This window comes from Rhinopithecus bieti, unplaced genomic scaffold (genome assembly GCF_001698545.2).
Source record: "Rhinopithecus bieti isolate Rb0 unplaced genomic scaffold, ASM169854v2 scaffold_7509, whole genome shotgun sequence".
NCBI classification, from domain to species: Eukaryota; Metazoa; Chordata; class Mammalia; order Primates; family Cercopithecidae; genus Rhinopithecus; species Rhinopithecus bieti.
In genome coordinates, this window is record NW_016805750.1 from 1633655 (window position 1) to 1645253 (window position 11599).

The 11599-nt window shown below is 46.1% G+C and overlaps 1 protein-coding gene across 2 annotated transcripts; it reads left to right on the forward strand.

Annotated features, from left to right (window-relative positions):
• The first annotated feature begins 77 nt into the window (after nucleotides 1-77).
• CCNE1 (cyclin E1) lies at nucleotides 78-11306 on the forward strand. Of its 2 annotated transcripts, none has more exons than XM_017873596.1 (11): nucleotides 78-123; nucleotides 224-311; nucleotides 510-578; nucleotides 4278-4423; nucleotides 4547-4682; nucleotides 7384-7530; nucleotides 8446-8541; nucleotides 8720-8854; nucleotides 8964-9075; nucleotides 9170-9327; nucleotides 10635-11306. In XM_017873596.1, exons 1-11 carry the CDS (start codon nucleotides 101-103, stop codon nucleotides 10755-10757), a joined length of 1233 nt encoding a protein of 410 aa, XP_017729085.1. In that variant the 5' UTR covers nucleotides 78-100; the 3' UTR covers nucleotides 10758-11306. The 2 variants fall into 2 exon arrangements, with proteins under 2 accessions (XP_017729085.1, XP_017729086.1); XM_017873597.1 differs by having other exon boundaries at nucleotides 82-123; nucleotides 519-578.
• Nucleotides 11307-11599: the final 293 nt, after the last annotated feature.

An 11599-nucleotide genomic window follows, 5' to 3' on the forward strand; every position in this document is an offset into this window, starting at 1 on the left:
CCCGCGCGCGAGGGGGGGAGGGGTGCTGGGCCCGCGGCCTGACCCCGCTGCCGCCTCACCCCGCGCCGCCCCGCAGGCCTCAGGCCGGAGCAGCCCCATCATGCCGAGGGAGCGCAGGGAGCGGTGAGTGCCTGCGCCGCGGGGCCGGACGGGACGGGACGGGTGGCGTGGGGGAGGGGCGGTCGCGGGTGCTCACCCGGCCCGGTGCCACCCGGGTCCACAGGGATGCGAAGGAGCGGGACACCATGAAGGAGGACGGTGGCGCAGAGTTCTCGGCTCGCTCCAGGAAGAGGAAGGCAAACGTGGCCGTTGTGAGTACAAAAGAGACAGGTTGAGGAGCACCCCCCCATCTCACCTGGGTACCCTACTTGACTCTGCCTACGGCGGGTGGGGGGGTCCCTTGGGCAGGAACGGTGCTCATAACCTGATTAGCTTTCTCTTCTTCTCTCTGTCTGTTTTTGTCTTGTTTGGTGTGTTTCCTTGGGGTCATGGGGGTGGCTTCATGTTAGTTTTTGCAGGATCCAGATGAAGAAATGGCCAAAATCGACAGGACGGCGAGGGACCAGTGTGGGAGCCAGGTAGGTCCGCCCGGGGTTGGGCCTCTGTGGAGGTCCTTCTCCCTGTGGGTCACATGGGGTTTCATGCTCTCGTCTCGCTGGAGACACTGGTGAGAGTGAACTTCTCAAATGCAGCCACAGCCCATATGTCCCTGTACCTGTCAGTGGGTACTGGCCTCTGCCAGTCCTGGGATTCCAGGAAGTTTGGTGTTCCTGACTGGCACCGTCTGAGATTGCAGATATGTGCTGATGCCTGGAAGAACCAGAATGGACATCACATTATTCAGTCCTCCCCTTCTGCCCAGGAGGAAACTGAGACTCAGTTAGAGGAAGAAAGTAACCCAGAGTCCTGTGCCACCCAGGGGCAAAGTTGGGCCCTCAGCCTTGTCTGTAAAAGCTGGTGAACTGGGGGAGGATTCCTGGGTGTTTATAAGCAACAACTTCCCCCCCATCTACACCTATTTTTCTTGTCATGGTGCTTAAGGACCTCCTCCGTCTTCTGTAGGTCAGGTTTCAAATTCTTCTCTTTCTGGCCCTGGAAGTTCTTCTAGCCCCTCCAGCAATTACCTGCATTGATCCCCAGCTCAGCCTGACCTCAGCAAGAGTATCAGTGGAACATTCAGTGTAATGATAGGTGGTGTCTCAATACATTTTTTTGACTGCTTTTCTTTTCTCTCCTGATGGAGTTCCTGCCAAATTTCCTGCATGCAGTGTGATAATCATTATAACATCAGAAGTTTCTTGCAGGAAAAGCTTGTACTATCTCTTTACTTTCAGAAATGGCTGGAGACTGTAGTTACGGCTCCAGTGCGGGAAGCAGCCTATGTCTAAACTAGCTGGTCAGGCCTTCTGACTCTATCACAGATAAGCGCTGAACAGAAACAGTGTTCCACCTGAGTACAGGGATCCCAGCTAGGTTAGCAGAGGAGCACCTCACTGTGCAGAGCAGCAGCCAGGGTAGTTCATCTGGAAGTGTGAAGGATTTCAACTCAATGGGCCGTGTTCTAAATAGCAGTTGTCACTGTAAGATCCCCCAAGACAAGCATTTCTGAAGAGGGTCCACTGACTATTGAAGAAAGGGTTGCTGATTTCCTTATTCAAAGAAATCATTTCAGAGAAGGAAGTAAGATGGCATATCCCAAGTTTTTTTTTTTTTTTCTCCCCTTAAAAAAAAAGTACGTTCAAATCAAGCAAGTTGATTTTTTAGGTATTATAAAATGAATTCTGACTTTGTGAAATCCAGGATTATTTTCCCAGCTGTGTTTTGAATAAAAAAGAAACTTGCAGGTGAAGATGAAGCAGGGCCGTCCCTGTTACATTCTTGGAGTTTTAGAAGCATGTCTGTTCTCAAGGATAGCCTGAGTAGTGACGAGTGTGCCTGGGACGGATTGTGGCTCTGTCCCCTGGCCACAGCGTGGATAGCTGTGCTGCCAGAATAGCTGTACCATTTCCCACTAGAAGGCATTTTCGTGGTTATCCAGAGATTAATGGCAACAGATTTCTGTACATTTTGTAGAGTAGATAGCTTAAACATTAGCTGTCTATGTATGGAGCAGTATCTTTGTTATTTCTTTGTGGAGATTCATGAAACTAGAACTTGGGGGTACCACAGAACCTTTTTCCCTGTTCACGTACAGAACTTTTCTCTGGAGTTATCATAGTTCACCCCAGTACGACAGTTTTGAGCTACTTGGAGCCATTGTGCTAAACTCTTGTGTAACTGCTTCATCAAGACCACATGGAAGTTTTTTAATTTTCATCTTAGCCTGTTCTTAATGAAAAGAATACCCTTTTATCTAAGACCTACTTAACACGTCCATTTTGTTGTTTAATTTTTTTGCACGAGACTCAGTCTTTCTATTGAAGTGGAATCCTGGACTGTTACTTTTCAGAAAATAATCCTACATAAGGAAAAAAGTGGTATGAGGAGATGGAGTGGTTAGGAATCCCGTTGGTCTCTTGCTGTTATCTCATTCCTTCCTAAATAAAGTCAGACAGATCTTGCTTTGAAACTTGGTGTACACTCAAGTTAAGGACATAGGCTTAATTATTCTACCTCATCCACTGGTCCCTAAAAGGCCAACTTTGGAAACCGTTTGTCTGCTGATGGTTCACCTAGTTTGGGAACTGCTGCTGGACTCATCTATGTCCAAAGGCCTGCTCTCAGATGTGCCAGCCATCTGGCCTTCGAGGGCGGTACCCAGCATTATGCCTTCAAGACTAGAATTCATTCTTCCTGAATGAAGAACAACTTACAGCGGTTGTAATGTGACCCTTTTTGAGTCAAGGAAATGCCACCCGCACATGGTAGTAGAACTGAAAGGAAGCAGCCTTGCTCGCACAGCTGTTGGCAGGAGCTGTCATGGATAATTTGCATGCCCAATTCTTTGTACATTGGGTGGGGAAGAGCTTTATCTGGCTTTGCTCTTCCAACTGAAAGTGTTTGGGCTTCCTCTGAAGGCGACCAATGTGCTGTGGTCACCACTATGTGCTGCGTCTTTGAGGTAGCACTTAGAGCCCAAGTTTCCACGTTCATTTTAGTGACCCCAGTTGTCTATTTTTTTAAAGCAGAGACCACCTCCAGGCTGGTGGTCTCTGCTTTTAAAAAAAAAAGCCAGGTGCGCTGGTTCAGGCCTGTAATCCCAGCACTTTTGGAAGACAAGGCAGGAGAATGGCTTGAGTCCTGGAGTTCGAGACCAGCCTGGACAACATGGCAAAACCCCATCTCTACCAAAAAATACAAAAATTAGCTGGGCGTGCTTGTGCATGCCTGAAGTCCTAGCTGCTTAGGAGGCTGAGGCAGGAGATGGCTTGACCCCAGGAGGCAGAGGTTGCAGTGAGCTGAGATCGCACTACTGCACTCCAGCCTGGGCAACAGAGGGAGACCCTGTCTCAAAAAAAAAAAAAAAAAAAAAAAAAAAAAGCCAAGTCTCAGACTTTCATATGGCTTCCATGCTAGTGGGATTGTTACCTGCCTAATATCTTCAGCAGAGTTACTATTTTATAATTTTAAAAATCAAACAGACATCTTAGAGTAGGAATAGCTTTAAAAAAGAAAATATTCTAAATGAACTTTAGTGTTTTTCAGATACTGAAAACTGAATACATATCTGAAACCTTTAAAAGAAAAGCATAGTGCTTTGGTTTATAATAGTTCCTTATTTTATTGGATATTTGAATTAGCCTGCAAGACTCAAGATTCAGAGGTCTTAAGGAGTATCTAGGCTAGCTTCCTGTAGACTTCATAGTATGACCTGTGACCATCACTTGATTTGGTTTTAACTAGGTGGATGTTCATTCTGTTTGTTTCGAGTTAAGGAAAAGAGAAAGTCCTTTATTGTTTAACATATTTGGCTAGTCGTGCAACAAAAAAAAATGTCACATTTGATGGGATTTTGTTTTAAACTGAGGGGACTTTCATATATATGGCAGCCAATTTACATTTTTGATCTTTTATACTAATGAATGTGAAGTGCTTATGTAAATATTTTTATTGACAATTCTGTTTTCCTTTTAAGAAATTTTAGTAGAGGCATTGTACTCACTAAAAAACAAATCTTTGAGTTGTGACAAAAAATATCATAATGTATCTTTTTGGAAGCACTTTCAGAGGTCATGCCCAGTATCTTACTGAGTTGCAAGTGAATTTGCAGTGTTTTTGGGTAATGTAGGAGCTGTTTGCATCTTATCTCACCTCTCCTGTGTATTTTTCATTTACAGCCTTGGGACAATAATACAGTCTGTGCAGACCCCTGCTCCCTGATCCCCACACCTGACAAAGAAGATGATGAGCGGGTTTACCCAAACTCATCGTGCAAGCCTCGGATTATTGCACCATCCAGAGGCTCCCCGCTGCCTGTACTGAGGTCAGTGCTGACTCTACCACGTGGCTTCCAGGTCTCTTACTCCATGCTCCCCTTTATCCCTCATAGCGTGGACGCATTCTTACCCCTCTGTGGGCCTCATTTTTGTTGTGTGTTTTGTTGTAGCTGGGCAAATAGAGAGGAAGTCTGGAAAATCATGTTAAACAAGGAAAAGACATACTTAAGGGATCAGCACTTTCTTGAGCAACACCCTCTTCTGCAGCCAAAAATGCGAGCAATTCTTCTGGATTGGTTAATGGAGGTGAGCTTGAGTCTTCTGTTGGCTTCATGAAAGCACTGAGCATTTCCAGCATTTTTGTGTATTAGGACCTCTGTGTGGTTGATTCCCTTGACACGTTCTCCATCTCTGAAGCTATATGGTATACTTACTGAGGTGGTCTTTCTGTTTTGCTTGTATTCTTAGCAAGAATTTCGAAATCTTTTTTTTTTTCTTTTCTTTTTTTTGAGATGGAGTCTTTGTCACCCAGGCTGGAGTGCAGTGGCAAAATCTCGGCTCACTGCAACCTCTGCCTCACGGGTTCAAGCGATTCTCCGGGCCTCAGCCTCCTGAGTAACTGAGATTACTGGTGCACGCCACCACACCCGGCTAATTTTTGTATTTTTAGAAGAGACAGGGTTTCACCATGTTGGCCAGGCTGGTCTTGAACTCCTGACCTCGTGATCCACCCGCCTTGGCCCCCCAGAGTGCTGGGATTACAGGCGTGAGCCATCGTGCCTGGCTAAATTGCTTTTAAATGTGCTCACTGGGATGCATATATCACCTCTTTGATAGCTACTGTCATAAATTGTAAACACATGTGAACAAATTTATCTTAAACAGGGCTGACGTTGTTTCTTTTTAATTTCTTGGAATCCATTCCCTTTTGCCACCATTCCCATTTATTCTAATAAAATATACTGTTCAAATCCTGGCTGGGCACAGTGGCTCATGTTTGTAATCCCAGCACTTTGGGAGGCCAAGGCAGAAGGATCCCTTGAGCCCAGGAGTTGGAGACTAGCCGGGGCAACATAGCGAGACCCCATGTCTTGTCTTTTTTTTTGAAACAGAGTTTTGCTATTGTTGGCCAGGCTGGAGTGCAGTGGGGCGATCTCAGCTCACTGCAACCTCTGCCTCCCGGTTTCAAGCGATTCTCTTGCCTCAGGCTCCTGAATAACTGAGATTACAGGCATACGCCACCACGCCTGGCTAATTTTGTATTTTTAGTAGAGACGGGGTTTCTCCACATTGGTCAGGCTGGTCTTGAACTCCTGACCTCAGGTGATCCACCTGCCTTGACCTCTCAAAGTGCCGGGATTACAAGTGTGAGCCACTGCACCCGGCCCTCAAGACCCCATTTCAACAAAACATAAAAAACTGTCAGAGTATAGTGGCTCACGCTTGTAGTCACAACTACTGCAGAGGCTGAAGTGGGAGGATTGCTTGAGCCTGGAAGTTGGAGCCTGCAGTGAGCCGTGATAGTGCCAGTGCACTCCAGCCTGGGTGACCATGAGACTCTGTCTCAATTTTTTTTTTTAGCACATTTTTTAAGATATTTGGACCATTGGAGTGGCTTCTGTATTTTGAGACGGAGTTGCTCTTTCGCCCAAGCTGGAATGTAGTGGTGCAGTCACGGCTCACTACAGGCTCCAATTCCCGGGCTCAAGCAGTCCTCCCGCCTCAGCCTCCCCAGTCGTTGGGACTACAGGCATGAGCTACTACGTCCTGCCAATTTTTTATTTTTTGTTGAGATGGGGTCTCACTGTGTTGCCCCAGCTGGTCTCCAACTCCTGGGATCAAGGGATCCCCCTGCCTTGGCCTCCCAAAATGCTGGGATTACGGGTGTGCGCTACAGCACCCAACTCAAATCTTTTCTTGATCCACACTATTTTATTTCTCTTTAACAGTTAATCAAAAGAACAAGTATAACAAAATTTATTTTTATTGGTAGTATATCTCTTACTGGGATGAACTGCGGTAGCTTATAGTTTCTGATTAAGGGAAACTTCCTAGACAACCTTGTAAGACTTGAATGGATGAGAAGTGGGCTTTTCTTCTGAAGTGGAAGGACAGCTCAGGCAGACCTGTTTCATGAAAACATGTAGAAATTGAATATGTAACTACAAAAGTACCCCTCATCCTCGGGGGTACATCCCAAGACCCGCAGGAGATGCCTGAAGCCACAGATAGTACTGAGCTCTAGCTATGCTATGTTTTTAATCCTCTACTTTCACATTTTCACTTAAAAGAAAGCACTTCACGGCTTCTCTTTGGCGTTTCCAAATAGCCAGCCTCAGTACTCTTGCCCTGTGGGGCCATTATTCAGTAAAATAAGGGCTGCTTGCTTCAACACCAGCACTGCTGTGCTGTGACAGTCCATCTGATAACCTGTGTGCTACTGAGTGACTAACAGGCAGGTGGCCTGCTCCACGGGGATGTGCGGGCAAGGGGATGATTCACATCCTAGGCAGATGAGGGTGGGACAGGCCAGAGGGCCCCTCATTTAAAACCTATCAGTTGTTAGGCTGGGCACAGTGGCTCATCCCTATAATCCCATCACTTTGGGAGGCTGAAGCAGGCGGATCACTTGAGGCCAGGAGTTCAAGACCAGCCTGGCCAACAAGGTGAAACACCATTTCTACTAAAAATACAAAAATTAGCTGGGCATGGTGGCGGGTGCCTATAATTCCAGGTACTCGGGAGGCTGAAGCAAGAGAATTGCTTGAGCCTGGGAGGCGGAGGTTGCAGTGAACCAAGATCACAACACTGCACTCCAGCCTGGGCGACAGAATATGACACTGTCTCAAAACAAAAAACAAACTAACAAAAAAACATCAGTTGTTGAGTTCAAGAACTTTGCATTTAATATTGTCCTATATTGTCCTTCACCAAAGTCATTACAAGGTTTTTTTTTTTTTCCCCTCCCTCAAGTAACCGTTCTAAAACTTACTTAATATGTTTTCAGGTGTGTGAAGTCTATAAACTTCACAGGGAGACCTTTTACTTGGCACAGGATTTCTTTGACCGGTATATGGCGACACAGGAAAATGTTGTAAAAACTCTTTTACAGCTTATTGGGATTTCATCTTTATTTATTGCAGCCAAACTTGAGGTAAATCATTTTCAAGTATTCGTTCTATAATGTGTGTTATTTCTTGAGCTCCACTGAGATTGGGGGAAGAGGTTGGTGTTTTTTTTGTCTATAGCACTCATCCTAAATTTTTCTAATTTGCTACCCTAAAAGTTAAGACACATGCCAAAAAGAAAAGAGGCTGGAAAGTGACCAGGAAGAGGAAAGTAGTGAGGGTATGGAAGATCTAGGTTTGTGTAGTTACATTGAGCAAAGAAAAAAAAATTGATCTTTGAACTAAGATTATAGTTTTGGGCCCGGGGTGGTGGCTCATGCCTATGATCCCAAGCACTTTGGGAGGCCAAGGCAGCTAGGTCACTTGAAGCCAGTAGTTTGAGACATGGTGAAACACCATTTGTACTAAAAATACAAAAATTAGCCAGGCGTGGGGGCGCGCGCCTGTAATCCCAGCTATTCAGGAGGCTGAGGCAAGAGAATCGCTGAAGCCCAGGAGGCAGAGGTTGCAGTGAGTCAAGATCCATCACTGCACTCCAGCCTGGGCAACAGAGGGAAATTCTGTCTAAAAAGAAAAAAGAAAAGATGAAAAATTTGTGTATGATTATCAAAGGGTGTATGGGCCTGACTTTCAAACATGTTAAAGGTACTGAAAAGGGGAGATTTCAAAAGTACCCATAGTGAGTCAAAGTTCCATCCATTTATTTAAGGGTGGGTGGGAGGAGGTTTTTTTGTTTTGTTTTGTTTTGTTTTGTTTTGTTTTGTTTTGTTTTTTTTACAACGAACACATGTTGAACCATTGGAGTGGCTTCTGTGTTAATCCCATCAGTGCGTCTTCTCTCTTTCCATGCCAGGGTGCTGAGAAGTCATTTTGGATGCATTATAAATTGAGACTATTAGAGACTGGCTTTGGTGCTAGTGCCATCTTTTATTTCCTTTCAGGAAATCTATCCTCCAAAGTTGCACCAGTTTGCATATGTGACAGATGGAGCTTGTTCAGGAGATGAAATTCTCACCATGGAATTAATGATTATGAAGGTGGGTTCCAGTGAATTTTCCAGCCATTTTTAAAATGCATATGTCAGATCTTTTCCACCTGAAGTGGGAGTGCCTCTGGGAGGTGTTCTCCAGCTGGACACATTGTGGCATGGAACATGGCTGCATTTTGAACTTCTTTTCTCAATCATCGGTCTCTTTTCTCTCTGTTTTCCTTTAGGCCCTTAAGTGGCGTTTAAGTCCCCTGACTATTGTGTCCTGGCTGAATGTATACATGCAGGTTGCATATCTAAATGACTTACATGAAGTGCTACTGCCGCAGTATCCCCAGCAAATCTTTATACAGATTGCAGAGGTAAGTGGCTCCATCACATCCGTGGGGCCACCTTCCCTGCAGCTGGAGTGAGGAACTCTAGAAGAGGCGTGTGGTGGCGTCCATCTCAGCATTCTTTTCTTCTCCGTAGCTGCTGGATCTCTGTGTCCTGGATGTTGACTGCCTCGAATTTCCTTATGGTATACTTGCTGCTTCAGCCTTGTATCATTTCTCTTCATCTGAATTGATGCAAAAGGTTTCAGGTAAGTAGGCTTTCCAATGCGTGCACAAACAAGGTATACTAAGCTTACACTCAGTTGTCAGCTTCAGGTTAAGCCCACGATATCTTCCCTGCAGGATATCAGTGGTGCGACATAGAGAACTGTGTCAAGTGGATGGTTCCATTTGCCATGGTTATAAGGGAGACGGGGAGCTCAAAACTGAAGCACTTCAGGGGCGTTGCTGATGAAGATGCACACAACATACAGACCCACAGAGACAGCTTGGATTTGCTGGTCAGTGCTGCTCCTTCTTTCAGTCCTTCTTGCCCAAATTCTTAAAACTGCCTAAATAGGCCAGCCGCAGTGGTTCAGGCCTGTCAACCCAGCACTTTGGGAGGCCAAGGTGGACCGATTACTTGAGGCCAGGAGTTCAAGACGAGCCTGGCCAACATGGTGAAACCCTGTCTCTACTAAAATACAAAATTAGGCCGGGCCCCGTGGCTCAAGCCTGTAATCCCAGCACTTTGGGAGGCCGAGACGGGTGGATCACAAGATCAGGAGATTGAGACCATCCTGGCTTACTAAAAAATACAAAAAACTAGCCGGGCGAGGTGGCGGGCGCCTGTAGTCCCAGAGGCTGAGGCAGGAGAATGGCGTAAACCCGGGAGGCGGAGCTTGCAGTGAGCTGAGATCCAGCCACTGCACTCCAGCCTGGGCGATAGAGTGAGACTCCGTCTCAAAAAAAAAAAAATACAAAAATTAGCCAGGTATGGTGGTGGGCACCTGTAGTCCCAGCTACTCGAGAGGCCAAGGCAGGAGAATCATTTGAACCTGGGAGGCGGAGGTTGTAGTGCGTTGAGATCACACCACTGCCCTCCAGCCTGGGCAACAGCAAAACTATGTCTCAAAAGAAAAAAAACTGCCTAAATAACCTGTTCAGTTTTCTTCAGGCAGGCTCCAAATATCCTTAAAAACTCCAATTTTAATTCCTTGAACAAGAAAAATTCTGGCAAATTGATGCTGTATCTCACTATCGTATAGACCCCAGAGTTCTAAAGTGTTCTTTGATTTTTTTTTTTTCCTTTACTCACCTCCATAGAAAAAGACATAGTGGCCAGACACAGTGGCTTTTGGAGGCCAAGGCAGAAGGACTGCTTGAGCCCAGAAGTTCGAGACTAGCCTGGGCAACATAGGGAGTCCCCATCCCTAAAAAATTTAAAAACTAGCCAGGCATGGTGGCACATGTCTGTAGTCCCAGCACTTTGGGAGGCTGAGGTGGGCAGATTGCCTGAGGTCAGGAGTTCGAGACCAGCCTGACCAAAACGGCAAAACCTCATCTCTATGAAAAATACAAAAATTAGCCGGGCATGGTGGTGGGTGCCTGTAATCTCAGCTACTCTACTCGGGAGGCTGAGGCAGAGAATCGCTCAAACCCGGAAAGTGGAAGTGAGATCCCGTCACCATATTCCAGTCTGGGTGACAAAGCGAGACTCCATCTCGGGGAAAAAAAAAAAAATTTAAAAGAAAAGAAAACCTGTGGTAGTTGAAGCCCAAGGATATGTTGTACTTTAACATGTTGTCCCTTTTATTCTTACCGACAGGACAAAGCCCGAGCAAAGAAAGCCGTGTTGTCTGAACAAAATAGGGCTTCTCCTCTCCCCAGTGGGCTCCTCACCCCTCCACAGAGCAGTAAGAAGCAGAGCAGCGAGCCAGAAATGGCGTGACCACCCCATCCTTCTCCACCAAAGACAGTCACACGGAAGCGCCTGCTCCACGTTCTCTTCTGTCTGTTGCAGCGGAGGCGTGCGTTTGCTTTTACAGATATCTAAATGGAAGAGTGTTTCTTCCACAGCAGAAGTATTTCTGTGGATGGCATCGAACAGGGCAAAGTGTTTTTTATTGAATGCTTATAGATTTTTTTTAAATAAGTGGGTCAAGTACACCAGCCACCTCCAGACACCAGTGCGTGCTCCCAATGCTGCTATGGAAGGTGCTACTTGACCTGAGGGACTCACACAACAACAAAGGCTTGAAGCTGTGGAGGGCCACAGTGGCCTGGCTCTCCCCGCGGGTGTTCTGGGCTGCATTGTACCAAGTGGAGCAGGTGGTTGCGGGCAAATGTTGTGCAGAGCCCACAACCAGCTAGGCAGGGGGTTGCTGTCTCCACATTATCAGTTGACAGTGTACAATGCCTTTGAATGAACTCTGTTTTGTAAGTGCTGCTATATCTATCCGTTTTTTAATAAAGATAATACTGTCTTTGAGACAGCTGGTTTTATGAGCTGTGTCTGGTAACTTAAGGTAGAAGTCAGCCTTTATTGTGACTATATCAAGTTATCTTTTTTGACTTCATACTTCTTGAGGCTCAAGTCTTTTTTTTTTTAAGACAGGGACAGGGTCTCACTGTGTCACCCAGGCTGGAGTGCAGCGGCACAGTCTTGGCTCACTGCAGCCTCTGCCTCCCGGGTTTAAGTGATTCTCCTGCCTCAGCCTCCTAAGTAGCTGGGACTACAGGCATGTGCCACCACACCCAGCTAATTTCTGTATTTTTAATGGAGATGGGGTT